Source organism: Macaca fascicularis, chromosome 19 (assembly GCF_037993035.2).
Source record: "Macaca fascicularis isolate 582-1 chromosome 19, T2T-MFA8v1.1".
In the NCBI taxonomy this organism is placed as follows: domain Eukaryota; kingdom Metazoa; phylum Chordata; class Mammalia; order Primates; family Cercopithecidae; genus Macaca; species Macaca fascicularis.
This window is the reverse complement of record NC_088393.1, coordinates 40111931-40132053: the sequence shown is the minus strand read 5'-3', so window position 1 is coordinate 40132053 and position 20123 is coordinate 40111931. Positions and strand designations below refer to the sequence as shown.

The window sequence follows — 20123 nt, the reverse complement described above, 5'->3', positions numbered from 1 at the left end:
TGCCCGTCTTTCCCGTGGAGATGCACTCAAGATCTGGCCGGCTGACACCCGCCGTTCACTGTCTGGCTTCATTACAGGAAACACAAAGAATTTTGATAATTCTTTCGAGGGCGCCCAGCTGTCTGTGGGAGCCATCAGCCTGGCGTTTTACAATGGACTCTGGGCCTACGATGGATGGTGAGGCGTCCTGAGATGTCCCGAGCCTGGGGGTGGGTGGGGTTCTCCAGGCGACTTTAACTCCACCTGTCATGGAAAGCAATGAGTTCCCCTCTCTGGGGTTTGGTGTGACCTTGACATTCACCCTCCCATTTCCTTTTTGGGAAGCATGCGACAACCTCTACCCTTTATTCCCGGAGACTCTGGCTCAGTCAGCCAGAGCGCTCTGTGCAGAACCCACCGGGCCAACAGAGGCTCAGGCCAATTAGACGCAGCCAGGCCCCAAGCTCGGGTTTTCTCTTTTGTTTCGGTTTCTTTTTTTTTTTTTTTTTTAGAGACAGGATCTCACTTGGTCACCCAGGCTGGAGTGCAATGGCAGAATCATAGCTCACTGTAGCTTCAAACTCCTGGGCTCCAGCCAGCTTCCCGCCTCAGCCTCCTGAGCAGCTGGGACTACAGATAGGAGCTACCATGCCCGGGTAATTTTTTATTTTTATCCTTTGTAGAGACAGAGTCTCTCTATGTTGCCCAAGCTGGTCTCAAACTCCTGCACTCAGGCAGTTCTCTCTCCTCAGCCTCCCAAAGTGCTGGGATTACAGGCGTGAGCCACCGTGTCCCGCCTCAAGCTCTTGATTAAACAAAGAATACTCAATAGCTCTTCTATTTAACCTTGAAAATCATTAGGATTGGGAGCCTCTTTGAACCTATTATGGTTTGGAGGCTGCCCTACAAAAATAAATAATATCATATACATTTTATGTATTTATCGGGTTTAGTGGATGAGACTTTGTTTTTGTCTTTTTTTTTTTTTTTTTTTTTTGAGATGGAGTCTCCCTCTATCACCCAGGCTGGAGTGCAGTGGCGCAATCTCGGCTCACTGCAATTGCTTGAACCACTCAGGTTCAAGCAATTCTCCTGCCTCAGCCTTCCGACTAGCTGGGATTACAGGCACCTGCCACCACGTACGCCTAATTTTTGTATTTTTAGTAGAGATGAGGTTTTACCATGTTAACCAGGCTGGTCTTGGACTTCTGACTTCAAGTGATCCGCCCACCTCAGCCTCCCAAACTGCTGGGATTACAGACGTGAGCCACTATGCCTGGCCCGTTTTTGTCCTTTAAGGAAGAAGCATGACCATCTATAACGCTGGTTCTTCTCTCCTGCAAAGCATTTATAGATTTCATTCCCTTTTCAGACAAAGGAATATTCCATTTTTTCAAAGCCCCCTGGGGACTCACTACTCCTGATTATTCTTCAAAATCCACGTGATTCCCAAGGAGGGCAAAGACTCAACCAGCTGACAGATGTGTAGGTCTGGGTAGGAGCCCAGGCCCCACCACTAGCAGGGCCATTAACCTGGAAAGAAATTCACCTGGAATTTCTGCAGAATTTTTTTCTCTGGTAGAGAATCTTAAATGAAGCCAAAATTTATTATTGTGGGTTTCATATTAGAAAAAGAAAGTCAAGGTGTGATGCTTGTTACTTTCCTTTTTCCAGGAATCAACTCAATTATATCACAGAAGAACTTAGAAACCCTTACAGGTAACAGCTCAATCAGTGCAGGGGACAGTAGCCGGGCAGGCTGATTTCTCTTCTCCTGGTGAAGACTGGAGCTGTTTCCCTGGTTATTCCATGATGCCATGATGCCCTTCCCGACAGTGATTTTTTTTTTTTTTTTTTTTTTTTTTGAGACAGAGTCTTGCTCTGTCGCCTAGACTGGAGATCTCAGCTCACTAAATTTTGTATTTTTTTAGTAGAGATGGGATTTTTTAGTAGAGATGGGATTTTGCCATATTGGCCAGGCTGGTCTTGAACTCCTGACCTCAAGAGATTCGCCCACCTCGGCCTCCCAAAGTGCTGGGATTACAGGTGTGAACCACCACGCCCGGCCAGTGAATGGTTTCTTATGAGCTCACTATGCGCGTTTAGAGCTTGGTTTGGTTTGGGGCAGAGCAGTGGCTACTAAGGGAGGGAGGAGCTTGGTCTTCCTTTACCTCTGGCTTATTCTGCTTTATAAACAGTTCCATGTGAACTGCTCTGGAGTCTGAGAGGCGGCATTCCCATTTGAAAATGTCTCATGTTCCTGCTGGGGCTCTGCTACCTGCGAATCTTCGCCCTGGAAGGGCCTCAGGGAGGGCGTCCATCTCCCACAGGAGGCTGTGGTCTGAACGTGGGTCTCCGTGTCATTGCCCCTCCCAGAAACCTGCCTTTGGCCATTATCATCGGGATCCCCCTGGTGACGGTGTGCTACATCCTCATAAATGTGTCCTACTTCACCGTGATGACTGCCACCGAACTCCTGCAGTCCCAGGCCGTGGCCGTGGTGAGTGCTCGGGCATCGCTGCTGGCGGGCTGTGGCTTGTGGGAAGGGGGTAAGGCAGGTGTCAGCACTGAAGGTGAGCTTCCTCCCAGGGAAGGAGGGCGATATTCACGGACGGGGGCACGGACTGGGCATGCACGGCATGGAGTCGGAGGCAGGGCTGGGCTAGCCAGGGTGACGGTTTGACAGGCAAGCATGAAGCAGAGGCAGAAAGTGCCAGGGAGTCGGGGGAGGTCATTATATTAGGCTGGTGCAAAAGTAATTGCCATTCCTTTCAATGGCAAAATTGGCAATTACTTTTGCACCACCCTAAATAATAATGAATCATAGAAGCTGAGAGGTGAGAGGCATTGGGGCCAGTGAAGAGGTGGCTGGGGGCCTCCTGCAGTTGCAAACAGACAACCAAGTGTTGGGGATTCAGAAGGTGGAGGAGACACAGTTTGGATAAGCATTGAGGTCACTGACCACGAGACTGGGGGCTGCTAAGGTGGGAGGGAGAATTCAGCCATTCCAGTTGGAGTGGGGGTTCGGGGAAGTGAGGGGTGAAGGTGTCAGGATATTGAAATGACCAAGAATTATGCAGCTGGGTGTGGTGGTGAGTGCCTGTGGTCTCAGCTACTTGGAAGACTGAGGCCAAGGATCGCATGAACCCAGGAGGCTGAGGCTACAGTGAGACATGATCATGCCACTGCACTCCAGCCTGGGTAACAGAGCAAGATCCTGTCTCCAAAAAAATCAAATTAAAAAATAAAGATTTGGCCGGACATGTTGGCTCATGCCTGTAATCCCAGCACTTTGGAAGGCCGAGGTGGGCGGATCACAAGGTCAGGAGTTCAAGACCAGCCTGGCCAACATGGTGAAATCCCGTCTCTACTAAAAATATAAAAATTAGGTCGGTGTGGTGGCACGTGCCTGTAATCCCAGCTACTTGGGAGGCGGAGGCATGAGAATTGCTTGACCCCAGGAGACAGAGGTTACAGTGAGCTGAGTCCGCACCATTGCACTCCAGCCTGAGCAACAAGAGCGAAACTCTGTCTGATTGATTGACTGATAGATAGATAGATTGATTTATGTCAGGGAGTAGTGCATAAGAGATTTCTCTTGCCATCACAATATCTGGAGGTAGGTGAGTGGCGTTCTCCTCTCTCCTCTGCAGTGGAGAAGTCAGAGGCTGTGCCCTGAGGCGAGGTGGGTCCCTGGGTCCCCTGGGAGGCCAGAATAGCTTTTGGGGGCCGGCCGCTCTAGGAGGCCGAGAAGACCCTCAGGACTCATCTCGCTTCTCTCACAGACGTTTGGTGACCGTGTTCTCTATCCAGCGTCTTGGGTCGTTCCACTTTTTGTGGCATTTTCAACCATCGGTGCTGCTAACGGGAGCTGCTTCACAGCGGGCAGGTAGGGGACCCCCGGCCGTCACTCCCAGGGTGGGCAGGGGCAGCGAAACCAATGTCACCCCTGAGGAAGACACACAGCTCAAATCCTCAGGGCTCTGCCAGGCGAAACCCATGGCAGCACAAGTAGGAGACCCAAATCCAGGGGAGGGATGTGGCTTGAACCCACGCCGCAAACTGGCCAGGAAGGCATGGATGGGCCTGCACACGGGAACTGATCAAGGCTGCCTGGAATCTCAGCCTTTCCACTCCAGGGCCCTAGTTCCAAACATGGCGGGGAAGCTGTCCACGCTGAGGTGAAGGGAAGTATCACAGTTGTCCAGTGTTCCGGATGGATATATTTCCAAGTGAAATTGACAAAGTCTACATATGTTAAAAAATGAAGTACCATAAAATCATTCTTCTAAAGCCAAACCAAAATACACACCTCCAACTTCGTTCTTTGTCGAAAGCATTTTGGCTACATCCTTTGTATTTCTTTATAAATGTTTAAATTTTAATTTTAATTAACTAATTAATTTTGAGGCAGGCCTCTCGCTCTGTTGTCCAGACTGGAGCACAGTGGCATGATCTTGGCTCACTGTAGCTGCCACCTCCTCGGCTCAAGCAATCCTCCCTCCTCAGCCTCTGGAGTAGCTGGGACCACCGGCACATGCCACCACACCTAGCTAACTTTTGTATTTTTAGTTGAGACGGGGTTTCACCATGTTGCCCAGGCTGGTTTCGAACTCCTGGCTCAAGTGATCCTCCTGCCTCAGCCTCCCAAAGTCCTGGAATTATAGGCACGAACTATCGTGCCCAGCCTTATTTTATTTTTAATTGACAAATAATAATTGTTTATATGGGCTGAGGCAGGAGGATCCCTTGAGGCCAGGAGTTCGAGACTAGTCTGGGCCACATGGTGAGACTCCGTCTCTACAAAAAGAAATTTAAAAATTAGCTGGGTGTGGTGGCCCATGCTTGTAGTCCCAGCTACTTGGGAGGCTGAGGTGGGAGGATTATGTAAGCCCAGGAGTTCCAGGCTGCAGTGAGCCATGATCACACCACTGCACTCCAGCCCGAGTAACAGAACAAGAACCTGTCTCTAAAAAATAATAACAATAATTGCGTATATGTATGTGGTAGAGTGTGATGTTTCAATACATGTAAACATTGTGGAATGAGCAAATCAGGCTAATTAACATGTATCACCTCACATACTTATTTCTTTGCAATGAGAACATTTAAAATCCACTAGCCATTTTGAAATATACACTGTTATTAACAACAGTCACCTTGCTGTGCATTAAATCACCAGAGCTTATTCCTCCCATCATACTGAAACTCTGTAGCCTTTGACCAACATTGCTGCTTTTGCCATCCCAGGCCCCTCTTCCTTCAGCCTCTGGTAACCAGCATTCTACTCTCTATTGCTATGTTTCAATTTTTAGATTTCTCGTATGTCGCCGGTCATTACAACTATCTGGGCTGGTGGCACAGGGATAAGAATTTACCAAGACAGCTGTAGGTCAGGAAAGGCCAATTAATTAGAGTAAGCAGGAAAATACATTGTAAGGGTGCAATGGGCAGGTCAGCGAGAGAGGAGCTGACTGCAAAGAGACAAAGGCTTGCTGAGGATTTTGTAGGATGGTGCTTGTGCTGTGTGCTGGACAGGGGTATGTGCAGTACCGATAATGCCAAGGTTGCAGTGAGCTAACTTGCATTTTTCTATTAGCTGAGGGTCTGGCGATCACTGGGCACAGGAAGATTGTGTTATTTGTGCAGGGGGCTATGTGTCCTGGGCCATGAAGAAAGGCAGGCTTGTAGCTTACCTGCTTTATCTCTTTTGGCTTTCCCTTGGTCCCACCAGCCTGACTCATTTTCCCTAATTAGGACTCCATAATATATAAGGGAGGTCATGGGATATTTGTCTTTCTATGTCTGGCTTATTTCACGTAGCATAATGTTCTCTCGAGTCATCTTTGTTGTCAAAAACTGGCAGAATTCCATTCTCTTTAGAGTCTGAATAGTATTCCATTGTGTATCTATAACATTATTTTTATTCATTGATCTGTTGATGGACACTTAGGTTGTGTCCGTGTCTTGGCTGTGGTGAATAACGTTGTAATGAACATGGGAGTGCAGACACCTGACATGTGGATTTCAATTCATTCAAATATATACCCAGAGGTACATGGGAGTGTAGGTATCTGACATACGATTTCAATTCATTCAAATATATACCCAAGGCCAGGTGCAGTGGCTCACGCCTGTAATCCCAGCACTTTGGGAGGCCGAGGTGGGTGGATCACTTGAGGTCAGGAGTTCGAGACCAATCTGGCCAACACGGTGAAACCCTATCTCTACTAAAAATACAAAAATTAGCGGGGCATGGTGGCAGATGCCTGTAATCCCAGCTATTCAGGAGGCTGAGGTAGGAGAATCGCTTGAACTCGGCAGGCGGAAGGTGCAGTGAGCTGAGATTGTACCAGTGCACTCCAGCCTGGGCAACAGAGTGAGATTCCATCTCAAAAGAAAAAAAAACCTCATTGTCCAGACCAATGTCACAGAGCTGCCCCGTTTACTCCTAGGAATTCTACAGTTTCAAGTCTTACATCCATTTTGAGTAGATTTCTTGTCTAAGGGGTGAGATAAGGGTCCAATTTCATTGCGCCAGCTTTCCCACTTGCATATGAATATAAAATCAGCTTGCCAGTTTCTACAGTAAAGCTTTGGGATTTTGATCAGGACTGTGTTGAATCTATAGATCAACCGGGGTAAGACTCTGCTGTCTTAAAAGTACTAAGTCTTCCAGCATGGGTACGGTGGCTCAACCTGAAATCAAAGCACTTTGGGAGGCCGAGGGGCAGTACTGCTTGAGCCCAAGAGTTAGAGACCAGTCTAGGCAACATAGTGAGACCCTATCTCTACAAAAAATACAATAAACTTTGCCAGGCATAGTGGCACATGCCTGTGGTCCCAGCTACTCAGGAGACTGAGGTGGGAGGATCACGTGAGCCCAGGAGGGCGAGGCTGCAGTGAGCTGAGATTGCACCACTGCACTCCAGCCTGGGAGACAGAGTGAGACCTTGTCTCCAAAAAAAAAAAAAAAAAAAAAAAATGCCGAGTCTTCCAATCTATGGGTGGACTGTTTATTTAGGTCTTTAATATTTTTTTAAACAACTTTTTGTTTGTGTGGTGGTGTTTTTTTGTTGTTGTTTGTTTTTAGATGGAGTCTCGCTCTTCGCTCTGTCATTCAGGGTGGAACGCAGTGGCACAATCTCAGCTCACTGCAAGCTCCATCCCCCGGGTTCACGCCATTCTCCTGCCTCAGCCTCCCGAGTAGCTGGGACTACAGGCGCCCGCCACCATGCAGGCTGATTTTTTGTATTTTTAGTAGAGATGGGGTTTCACTGCATTAGCCAGGATGGTCTCGATCTCCTGACCTTGTGATCTGCCCGCCTCAGCCTCCCAAAGTGCTGGGATTACAAGCTTGAGCCACCGCGCCCGGCCTTTTTTTTTTTTTTTTGAGACAGGATCTTGCTTTGTCACCCAGGCTGGAGTGCAGTGACACGATCCCGGCTCACTGCAACTTCTGCCTCCCAGTTTCAAGCGATCCTCATGCCTCAGCCTTCCAAGTAGCTGGAAGTACAGGCATACACCATCACACCTGGCTAATTTTTGTATTTTTGGTAGAGATGGGGTTTCACCATGTTGCCCAGGCTGGTCTCGAACTCAAACTCCTGGTCTCAAGTGATCCACCTGCCTCAGTCTCCCAGTGTTGGGATTACAGGTGTAAGCCACTGTGCCTGGCTTAATTTTTTGTAAAAAAGTGTTTTTTGAGTAGTTTTTGGTATATAGTTCTTGCACATCTTTTGTCAAATTTATTCCAAAGAATTTTATTTTTCATACTATTCTAAATGGTATTGTTAAAAAAAAAAGGCCGGGCGCGGTGGCTCAAGCCTGTAATCCCAGCACTTTGGGAGGCCGAGACGGGCGGATCACGAGGTCAGGAGATCGAGACCATCCTGGCTAACACGGTGAAACCCCGTCTCTAATAAAAAATACAAAAAAAAAAACTAGCCGGGCGAGGTGGCGGGTGCCTGTAGTCCCAGCTACTCGGGAGGCTGAGGCAGGAGAATGGCGTGAACCCGGGAGGCGGAGCTTGCAGTGAGCCGAGATCTGGCCATTGCACTCCAGCCTGGGTGACACAGCAAGACTCTGTCTCAAAAAAAAAAAAGAAAAAAAAAAAAAAAAAAGTTGCTTAATTTTCAGTTTCTGATGGCTTATTGCTAGTATACACAAACACAATTTTAACAGTTCCAATTAAGGCACAAATATCATAAAACTCACCCTTTGTAATTATACAACTCAATTATTTTCATAAATTTATAAGGCCGTGCAAAACATCACAATCCAATTCTAGATCATTTCCATCACCCCAAAAAGGTTGCTCACTGCCTAATTAATCCCTGCTTTCACCCACAGCCCCAGGCAACCACTAAGCTGCTTCTGTCTCTATAATCTTGCTTTTTCTTGACGTTTCATCTAAATAGAATGACACAGGTCAGGCATGGTGGCTCACATCTGTAATCCCAGCACTTTGGATGGCCAAAGTGGGCGGATCACTTGAAGTCAGGAATTCAAGAATTTATGAAACTGTCTTATAAAGTACAAAAATTAGCCGGATGTGGTAGGGGGCGCCTATAATCCCAGCTACTTGGGAGACTGAGGCAGGAGAATCACTTGAACCCCGTGGGGCAGAGGTTGCAGTGAGCCAAGATTGCACCATTGCACTCCAGCCTGGGCAACAGAGTGAGACCCTGTCTCTCAAAAAAAAAAAAAAAAAAAAAGGGTTTATAGCTTTGGTCATGTAAAATCTGGCAGGACTAGCGCTCCCATGTCAGACTTCTCCTTGCCGGTTTAGCATTCCCTATGCACTTACAATGATTTTGTCCAAAAGTTCCAAAAGTCCTGCTTGCGTTCTGATTGCATGGAATTTGTATATTAATTTCTGGAGGACTGACAAAAATCTTTGACAGTATTCACCCTGAGTCTAAATCCCCCTTTTATCAACTCCCATCCTCCCGGTTTCACTTGTTTTGGGAATTAATATCAAGTTCATATCAATTCAAAGTTAAGCTATGTAGTTGTAAATAGATGGGTCTTTGTGGCATTTGTGTTGACTTCCGATTTTTTTGCGCTGTAGTTAAGAGTATGTGACCTTTATGATATCAAGTCTTGGTTTGGGGTTTTTGTTGGTTGTCGTTTGGAGACAGGGTCTCACTGTCGCCCAGGCTGGAGTGTGGTGGCGCAGTTATGGCCCACTGCAGCCTCAGACTCCTGTGCTTAAGTGATCCTCCCACCTAAACCTCTCAAGTAGCTGGGACCACAGGCACGTGCCACCATGCATGGCTAATATTAAGTTTTTTGTAGATGTACTTACTATGCTGGCCAAGCTGGTCTCAAACTCCCGGCCTCAAGCAATCCTCCCACTTCAACCTCCCAAAGTGCTGGGATTACAGGTGTAAGCCACAGTGGCTGGCCTGATATCAATTCTTTTTATTTATTTATCTTTTTGAGAGAGTCTCGCTCTGTTGTCCAGGCTAGAGTGCAGTGGCATGATCTCGGCTCACTGCAACCTTCACTTCCTGGGTTCAAGCGATTCTCCTGCCTCAGCCTCCCAAGTAGCTGGGATTACAGGCGCCTGCCACCACACCCAATTTTTGTATTTTTAGTAGAGACAGGGTTTCACCATGTTGGCCGGGCTGGTCTTGAACTCCTGACCTCAAGTGATCCACCCGCCTTGGCCTCCCGAAGTCTTGGGATTACAGGCGTGAGCCACTGTGCCTGGCCTCAATTCTTTAGAAGTTTGAAAATGCCCTTCGTGGCTCGCTGCTATTTTTGTGTTTCCTATGGTCTTGAAGACAATGTGTATTCCACAATTATATCTAGATTTTTATGTGATCATCAAGATTGTAACTTGTAATGTTCAAATCTTTTGCTCAAATTGGATTTGCCAATTTTTGTCTGCTATGTTTCAAGGGCTCCTGGGGTTTTTGTTTTGTTTTGTTTGTTTGAGACAGAGTCTCAATCTGTTGCCCAGGCTGGAGTCTGGAGTGCAATGGTGCGATCTCGGCTCACTGCAACCTCTGCTTCCCAGGTTCAAGTGATTCTCCTGCCTCAGCCTATGGAGTAGCTGGGGTTACAGGTGCCCGCCACCACACCCAGCTAATTTTTGTATTTTTAGTAAGGACGGGGTTTCACCATGATGGCCAGGTTGGTCTCGAACTTCTAACCTCATGATTTGCCTGCCTCAGCCTCCCAAAGTGCTGGGATTAAGGCGTGAGTCATTACACCTGGCCTTTTTTTTTTTTTTTTTTTTTGAGATGGAGTCTCACTTTGTCGTCCAGGCTGGAGTCTGGAGTGCAGTGGTGCAATCTTAGCTGCAATGGTGCGATCTCAGCTTACCACAACCTCTGCCTCCCAGGTTCCAGCGATTCTACTGCCTCAGCCTCCTGAGTAGCTGGGACTACAGGTGTGCACCACCATGCCCAGCTAATTTTTTGTATTTTTAGTAGAGACAAGGTTTCACCAGGCCAGGCTGGTCTCGAACTCCTGACCTCAGGTGATCCCCCCCCGCCACAGTCTCCCAAAGTGCTGGGATTACAGAAGTGAGCCACCGTGCCTGGCCCAAATTTTTAATTATGGTAACTTTTTCAAGAAATTCTGGTTAGCCAGAGGATACCAGAGGCTAAAAAGGGTAGGGGGAAGGGGAGATAGGGAGAGCCTTGCTGAAGGATACAAAATTACAGCTAGACAGGAGGAATAGATTCTAGTGTTCTACACGCTGCAGGGTGGCCAGAGCTCACATTAATATTAATATGTAGCTTCGGATAGCTAGGGGAGGATTTTGAATGTTCCCAACACAAAGAAACGGTAAATTGAAAAACTTTTTAAAGTTATTTGTAGAGATGGGATCTCACTATGTTGCCAGGCTGGTCTCCAACTCCTGGGCTCAAGTGAGCCTCCCGCCTTGGCCTCCCAAGATGTTGGGATTAGAGGCATGAGCCACTACACCTAGTCTCTCAGTGTGTTTAACCTCCTCACTCACTCTGCCAAAACCCACTCCTCTCCCAAAGACAGACCCTCATCTGAAGCCCAGGTCCCTCCTCAGCTCCCTTCATGAACCTTCCGAGGGCTCCTTAGTGGACCCCGGAACACACATCCTCGGTGGCCCTGGACAGATTGTCTGCACTCTGGTCAGTGGATTCCCATGTCGTTATTTTCCAGACTCATTTATGTGGCGGGCCGGGAGGGCCACATGCTCAAAGTGCTTTCTTACATCAGCGTCAAGCGCCTCACTCCAGCCCCCGCCATCATCTTCCATGTGAGTACGAATCCCGCTAACAGCCTATCTTCAAGGCGGGGACACTCCATCCACAGGGTGCTAAGCCCGGTGGCTTCCAAATGACCCAGATGCCCTTATTCCTTGCCATGAAATAGATATAGAAAGAATCCCAAGATATGTCAAACAATGTACCCAACGTCTGCTCCTTTGTCTGAATTTATCCGCGAAAGACAGTGTGTGCCCTCAATGCTTCTGTGTGCATTCTGCTGTGCTGGGTTGCTGGTAACAAACTATATAAAAGCCTACTAGCTTACAGGGAAGGAGAGTAAGACATTTTCCCAGGTGGTTACTGACAGCAGCCTCTCATTATGCTCTAATGATTGAGAAGTCACTGGATCCTTATGCAGTAAATGCCCTTTGACTGTTTTTTGTTGTTGTTGTTGTTGTTGTTTTTTTTGAGACAGAGTCTTGCTCTGTCACTTAGGCTGGAGTGCAGTGGCATGATCTTGGCTCACTGCAGCCTCCGTCTCCCAGGTGCAAACAATTCTCCTGCCTCAGCCTCCCAAGTAGCTGGGATTAAAGGGGCCTGCCATCATGCCCGGCTTGTTTTTGTATTTTTGGTAGAGATGGGGTTTCACCATGCTGGCCAGGCTGGTTTCGAACTCCTGGCCTCAAGTGATCGGCCCACCTCAGCCTCCCAAACTGCTGGGATTATAGGCATGAGCCACCATGCCTGACCACCCCTTTGACATCTTCTGATGGGAGCTTCTCTGTGGTGCATGGTCCTTGTTTTGTGCAACTGTTCTGAGCACTGATAAACCATCCACATTTCTACCCCAGGGCTGGTCTACACCCATTCCCCCAGAGGAGAGGCACTGCTCTCTATCATTCTGAAAACACACCCAGGAAATACTAGTCCAGGGCCATGCAACTAACACAGGCCAAGACTAGACCTGAGCTTCTAATTCAGGGCCCCGGCTCGCATTAGAAAACTCTCTTTGAGGAAAATTTGTAATTATGAAGCTGGTATAACATTCATACATATTAGGTTGGTGCAAAAGTAATTGCAGTTTTTGCCATTAAAAACTGCAATTACTGGCCAGGCATGGTGGCTCACGCCTATAATCCCAGTACTTTGGGAGGCCGAGGCAGGTGGATCACCTGAGGTCAGGAGTTCAAGAACAGCCTGGTCAACATGGCGAAACCCCATCTCACTAAAACTACAAAAATTGGCCGGGCGTGGTGGTGCCTGCCTATAATCCCAGCTACTCAGGAGGCTGAGGCAGGAGAATCTCTTGAACCCGGGAGGTGGAAGGTGCAGTGAGCCGAGATTGCGCCACTGCACTCAAGCCTGGGTGACAGAGTGAGACTCCGTCTCAAAAGACAAAACAAAACAAAAAAACCGTAATTACTTTTGCACCAACCTAATGCTTTATTTCTCCCTTGCTTAAAATCGCAACTTCAAAGATTCAGAAATTTCCCAGGTCTTTTCTGCAGGCTTCGTGGAGAAGAGCTATCATAGCCAAAGTCAGGTTTAACCCGAACTATCACGGAATGCCTGGGAAGTTCCTTTCATGCTAAAGTGTTTTTTCCACAAGAAAAACTGTTTCTTCGGTCTTCTGTGACGGGAGAACAGTGTTTTGTTGTAGTAATGACGTACGAATCCATTCTTCTTTCTATTAGGGTATCATAGCAACGATTTATATCATCCCTGGTGACATAAACTCGTTAGTTAATTATTTCAGCTTTGCCGCATGGCTCTTTTATGGCCTGACGATTCTAGGACTCATCGTGATGAGATTTACAAGGAAAGAGCTGGAAAGGCCTATCAAGGTAAGCTTGCAGCCCCAGAGTCACAAGTGGCTTTGGATTTTTTAATGAATTAGAGGTAACTCTTTCAAATGCTAGGGGCATGGGTTCTAGTTCTAATCTGACTTGACTCTTTTAAAATATCATATTTTAGAGTGGAGTTTACTCTTCATAGCATAGTTTATGATCCAGTTAGCCACCTTATTATTCATTTTATTAAGTCATCATGAATACCTGTGGCCTGTCTCTGTAACCAAAGAGGTCCACCTCTCTCGTTTTTTTTTTTTTTTTTGAGACAGTCTCACTCTGTCGCCTGGGGTGGAGTGCAGTGGCACATTCTTGGCTAACTGCAGCCTCCACCTCCCAGGTTCAAGCGACTCTCCTGCTTCAGCTTCCAAGTTGCTGGGATTACAGGCATCTGCCACCACGCCCGGCTAATTTTTGTATTTTTAGTAGAGACAGGGTTTTTACCATGTTGGCCAGGCTGGTCTCTTAACTCCTGACCTCAAGTGATCTGCCTCCCCTAGCCTCCCAAAGTGCTGGGATTACAGGTGTCAGCTACTGCACCCAGCCCAGTTCTGATATCTCTTACACATATATTTTCATAGATTTTTCTTGTTTTATTATTTTCTTTAGAGATAGGGTCTCACTGTGTTGCCTAGGCTGGCTGCAAACTCCTGGGCTCGCTCAAGCGATCCTCCCACATCGGCTTCCCAAACTCCTGGGGTTACAGGTGTGAGCCACCACGCCTGGCCTCCTTTCATAGACTGATGGGAACTTCTGAACTCTAGCCCCAGACCCCTTGCTGTGCAAGCAACCACTCAGAGTCTATTTCTACCATCTGTTTTGGGCTCCCCCCTACTCCCTACATGGCTGGCATGGATCTATATACCAATAAGGATGAAGTCGAATTTTACTGTTGTTACGTTAAGGGGCTTTTAAAAAAAAAACAAACTGCTATTTAATTCTTATGATAACAGACATAAGAAAAAGGTAAGCTGAGGGCTTAAGTAGCTAGGACGAGAACAAGGACAATGTCTTTAGCTTTAGGACTTTGTTTTCAGAGATACGTCCAGTGGTCTTTCTGGCCCTGTGTCTTGACTATGGACAAGTGTCTGCCATCAGCTGAGCCACGGCACAGCCTGCCTGGAGCCTGGCAGATCCACCTTGGTTAAGTCATTGCAGGCAAAATCATGACGGTAGCATAGACTTGTAATCTGCACAAAATCCCTCATAGAAACAGACAGAGCCTCTAGGATACCAAAGGAAAAACCCTTCAGCCAACATTGTCAACACAAATCAAGGAAATGAGGTCTCATCACCAACTCCAGACTCTTAATGCCCCACTCGCCTCCAGCCCCATGTGTTCCCAGGAGAGAGGGCACACCTGGAGAGAGGTTCTCAGTGGGAAGATCAGAGGACCCCTAGGGGAGGTGGCGGAGCAGGGCTGCAGTGGCTGAAGCCCTTGAGGATCCCAGAAACTCCCCACAAAAACTCCTTTCCAGAAGGGTAAGGATCACTGAAGACAACAGCAAGAGAAACAACTGCTGGGAGAGAAAGGACACGGAACGTGGCAAGCATATCAGGGTCAGGGAGCTGGAGCCTGTGGATACAAATCTCTCAACTGGGAAGGGGCTCCACAGAGAGGCCATGTCCCATTAGCACTTCAAAACATCATTTTAAGGGGAAAAAAATCATTTCAGAAATAAAGAGTGGGCAAGAAGGAAAAGAAAGAACACAGAGGCTGAGTGTGGTGGCTCACACCTGTAATCCCAGTACTTTGGGAGGCCAAGGGAGGAAGATCACTAGAGCCCAGGAGTTCAAGACCAGCTTGGGCAACAGCAAGACCCTGTCTCTACAAAAAATAGCTGGGTGTGGTGGTGCATGCCTATAGTCCCAGCTATTTGGGAGGCTGAGATGGGAGGACTGCTTGAGCCCAGGAGGTCAAGGCTTCAGTGAGCCAAGATCGTGCCACTGCACTCCAGCCTGGGCAACAGAGAGGGACCCTGTCTCAAAGAAAAAAAGAAAAGAAAAATAAGAGCAAACAAACATGCTAGGAAACTGAGGGCCAAAAGGAAGAAAACAAATATCAGACAGAAATAGAAAAGGTTTGAGAGAAAACAAGGGGACAGTAAAAAACTAGGGGTGGGGCAGGTGGGGAATGTAACACATGTATAATTGGAGTCTCTGAAGAAGAAAATGCCAAGTAACAGATTCCCAAAATCTATAATTCAAGAAATGTTTCCTGGGGTGGAAGGAAGACTGGAGGGTGGATCTTGAACCAACATATTGAAAGGCATACAATGTAACTGGAAAATTTGAGCTAAAATTGGCAGCAAAAATATATGCTGATAAAATTACAGAGCTTTAAAAAAATGCTTTGGGCATCCACTCCCCTTTTCCTGTTCCCACCTGCATCTGCAATTCACTTATAAAGGAAAGCAAATAATTCTGGCCTCAAACTTTTCATCACCAACACTTCATGCCACAAGAGAGTGGAGCAACATATTTAAACTACTCAAAGGAGGAAAATGTAAGCCAAATTTTTTTTTTTTTTTTTTTTGAGATGGAGTCTCGCTCTGTTGCCCAGGCTGGAGTGCAGTGGCATGATCTCAGCTCACTGCAAGCTCCGCCTCCCAGGTTTATGCCATTCTCCTGCCTCAGCCTCCTGAGTAGCTGGGACTACAGGCGCCCGCCACCTCACCTGGCTAGTTTTTTGTATATTTTAGTAGAGACGGGGTTTCACCATGTTAGCCAGGATGGTCTTGATCTCCTGACCTCGTGATCTGCCCGTCTCGGCCTCCCAAAGTGGTGGGATTACAGGCTTGAGCCACCGTGCGTGGCCAAGCCAAATTTTTATACCCAGCCAAACTGATCTTGCAGAATAAAGTCTACAGTCACCAGTATGAAAGAACTCAAGGCAAATATCCTTACACAAGACTTTTTTTTTTTTTTGAGATGGAGTCTTGCTCTGTCGCCCGGGCTGGAGTGCAGTGGCCGCCAGTGGCCGGATCTCAGCTCACTGCAAGCTCCGCCTCCTGGGTTTACGCCATTCTCCTGCCTCAGCCTCCCCAGTAGCTGGGACTACAGGCGCCCGCCACCTCGCCCAGCTAGTTTTTTGTATTTTTTAGTAGAGACGGGGTTTCACCGTGTTAGCCAGGATGGTCTCAATCTCCTGACCTCGTGATCCGCCCGTCTCGGCCTCCCAAAGTGCTGGGATGACAGGCTTGAGCCACCGCGCCAGGCCTTTTTTTTTTAAAAAGACGGAGTCTCACTCTGTCATCCAGGCTGGAGTGCAGTGGCGCAACCTTGGCTCACTGTAACCTCTGCCTCCTGGGTTCAAGCGATTCTCCTGCGTCAGCCTCCTAAGTAGCTGAGATTATAGGCATGTGCCACCACGCCTGGCTAATTTTTATATTTTTAGTAGAGATGGGGTTTCACCATGTTGGTCAGGCTTGTCTCAAACTCCTGACTTTGTGATCCACCCACCTAAGCCTTCCAAAGTGCTGGGATTACAGGCACCCGGCCAATTACATGAGACCTTGAGGAATCACCCAGAGAATGAGCTTCAGAAACCAAAATGTCACTGGCAAAGGTGAATATATCAAATTGTAGAACAAAGATTAATGATGAGAGATAAAGGAGACAGAAGTGTATGCCACTATTATGCACTGGCAATATCGTACAAAAACATGGATGAGAGAAAGCACATGGAAAAGTATATGCCAACTGAGGAAAGTATGCCAGACAAGCTGCCAGTAAGGAAGCCACTTTAAATTAGATGCTGGGAGGAAGAGAACGCCTAGCTAACTTCATTACTGCTTATTATACATAATGTCTAAAAAAGAAACTAAGGGTATTATAGGCTCAGTTAATATAATTCATATCTTTAAAAGGTGACTAAGGGTATTATATATAATATATACATATATGTGTACTATATATGTGTGTAATGTAAAATATAGGTAATATGTGTATATGTATATATGTGTATATGTGCATATATGTATATGTGTATAATTACATGTCTGTTATACATATAAATTATATATATAAGTACATATATACATACAATATCTTTAAAAGTGGACTAAGGGTATTATATAAGGATATATTATATATTATATATGTATATGTTATATATGTATATCTTATAGGCATAAATAATACATATATGTATTATGTACACATATATGTATATATACATAATATATAACACATACAACACATAATATATAGCATTAAATATGTATATATTATGCCTGTTATATATGTATAGATTGTGCCTATTATATATATTCTTATATAATATACACATATATTATACAGAATATATCCTTATATAATACCCTTAGTCCCCTTTAAAATATATTATTAGTTATGATATGTTTGCTATAATAGTTATAGTAACTCTCAGAACAAGAACATATCTTTCATACCTACCAAAAGACACATTAGAAAAGAGGAGGTGTGCTTAGAATACATGAAATAATTAAAATTTAACATTTAACATTTAAACAAAGGAGGGGGAACAAAGCAGACCATACTGTAAAAGACCCTATCTATAAAGCCTTGTACAGGAGGACCCCTCAGAGTATCTTCCTGGTTGATGTTTTCTTGTAGACTGCTTATTAGGATTTTTTGTGATTGCTAGTTTTTGCTTATTAGCTTTTGACACCCTAAACTATAGAATCTATGAATCTCTAAATGCTGTCATTTCCAGCTGATATTTATATGGAAAAATTAGTATTTGAATCCCCAAAATGTAGTATAAACTTTTAATAAAATGTGTGATAAAAGTTTCAAGTTACATTCCAAATTCAACACACGTCAAAATCATGTGTAGGCGTACTGACAGTCACGTGCAGGCGTACTGACAGTGTGAGGTGTGAGTGTCTCACGTCTTGTGAGACCATGTTATTGCATTAAAGGCAGTCATTGGTCAACAGCCATGTTAACTGTTTGGTCACCAAAAATTATTTTAAATGCAGTTTACCATCTAATGTAATCTGTGTTGGGTAACATGTTATTTATATGTGCATTTACTGTGTTTTGGTTGGGAATTTGAGGTTTCTTTTGTTTCTGTATTTTTTTTTTTTTTTGAGGTGGAGTCTCGTCTGTCGCCTAGGCTGGAGTGCAGTGGTGTGATTACAACTCACTGCAACCGTGCCTCCCAGGCTCAAGCGATCCTCCCACCTCAGCCTCCCAAATAGCTGGGACCACAGGTGCATGCCACCACACCTGACTAATTTTTGTATTTTTTGTGGAGATGGGGTTTCGCCACGTGGGCCAGGCTGCTCTTGAATTCCTGGGCTTAAGTTATCCGCCTGCCTTGGCCTCCCAAAGTACTGGGATTACAAATGTGAGCCACCACACCTGGCAGGAAATTTGAGGTTTCCTATGGTGAATTTAAAAGAAGGGACACAGGCCTGGGGAGTTTTCCCACAGAACATCACTCTTCAAGGACACAAGACTGACAGTGAGTAGAGGATGCTTGTATACAGAAAGATAAAACAACACAAGAGAATGGAGACCAGACTTATCATTATATGAATAAACGGGCTTACTCAGTTTAAACTGGACTTACATCAGCCATTGAGAGTAAAATATTTTTCAGGTGGCTCTTCAAAGCTGTGAAAAATTAAAAGGATAGGCAGAGAAGTATCAAGCAAATGAATACACAGAAAAACAGGGGCTGTGATCTTATCAGACAAGTGCTCAGGCCCAAAGTATTACTTAAGACAAAGGCCATGCTAAATGCTAAAATCCCACAATGAAGAGAGAAGTTTTGAAAATCTATTCACCAAACCATATAGCAACCATCTTTATGAAGCAGAAACTGCAGGAAATCCAGGGAGGGAGAAACACGTTAATGACAGGTGACTGGAAAACACTTCCTTCAAGCCAAGACAGATCTGGACACAGCACTGGTAAAAGTGACTGGAGGTCTAAAATATAGCAAGATAGATCTTAGAGGATTTTATCAAGCCCTGAACCCCAACAACAGCGAGTATCTTTTTCAGGTGCAAATGGGACCTGTCTGAAAACTGACAGCTTTTAATGCCATGAAGAAAACCTTGCTATTTCAAAAAGAAAACCCCAGAAATCAAAACAAACAAAAAGCAAATAACATTCTCTGTCTATAATGAAACAAAACAGGAAATTGATAAAAGAAAAAAGTTAAACTTTTGGGTCCAAGAGGAAATATTAATAGAACATAAAGGTACATAAATTCTGGCCGGGCACGGTGGCTCACGCCTGTAATCCCAGTACTTTGGGAGGCTGAGGCAGGCGGGATCACGAGTTGAGGTCAGGAGTTTGAGATCAGCCTAGCCAACATGGTGAAACCCCATCCCTACTAAAATTACCAATTACAAAATTTACAAAATTACCTCCCTACAAAATTTACAAAAATTACAAACCCCATCCCTACTAAAATTATGAAAATTACAAAAATTAGGCCGGGCGCGGGTGGCTCACGCCTGTCATCCCAGCACTCTGGGAGGCCGAGGCGGGCGGATCACGAGGTCAGGAGATTGAGACCATCCTGGTTAACACGGTGAAACCCCATCTCTACTAAAATACAAAAAATCAGCCAGGCGTGGTGGCGGGTACCTGTAGTTCCATCTACTTGGGAGGCTGAGGCTGGAGAATCACTTGAACCTGGGAGGCAGAGGCTGCAGTGAGCCGAGATCATGCCACTGCACTCCAGCCTGGGTGACAAAGTGAGACGCACAAAAGTACATAAATTCCTAGAAATAGCAGTAATGATGACAGGACATATAATCTATGAACACAGCTTAAATAGTGCTTTGAGGAAGTTCCATTACATTAAATATATCAATAAAAATGAAAACAAATTAAATAGACAACTTCAAAAGCAAGATAAAGAACAACAGAAAACCAAAAGAATAGAAGGAACTAATAAGCAGAAAAAAACTTAAGGTGTTAGAAAAAGCAGAAATGAATGAATGAGTGAATAATAATCAGACTTTTTGAAAGTTTTTCTCCTTTTTCAATGCACTGGAATGAATTAAGCAATACTGGAATTGTCCGATTTTTAGAATTTCCCCGTGATTCTAATGCAAGTAAGATCAGTTTTAGGAAATTACATTTTCCT

The 20123-nt window shown here is 45.6% G+C and overlaps 1 protein-coding gene across 3 annotated transcripts in view; it reads left to right on the top strand.

Moving 5' to 3' along the window:
- Positions 1-20123, top strand: part of SLC7A9 (solute carrier family 7 member 9) — a 32860-nt gene that overhangs the window by 7544 nt on the left and 5193 nt on the right. For 2 of the 3 annotated variants that reach the window (XM_005588756.4, XM_065536368.1), the window contains exons 6-11: positions 78-177; positions 1654-1698; positions 2356-2479; positions 3765-3868; positions 11137-11233; positions 12878-13027. In XM_005588756.4, coding sequence (XP_005588813.1) covers positions 78-177; positions 1654-1698; positions 2356-2479; positions 3765-3868; positions 11137-11233; positions 12878-13027 — 620 coding nt within the window. Of the gene's footprint in view, positions 1-77; positions 178-491; positions 636-1653; positions 1699-2355; positions 2480-3764; positions 3869-11136; positions 11234-12877; positions 13028-20123 lie in introns of those variants that run through there. The other variant, XM_074023073.1, reaches the window with a different exon arrangement.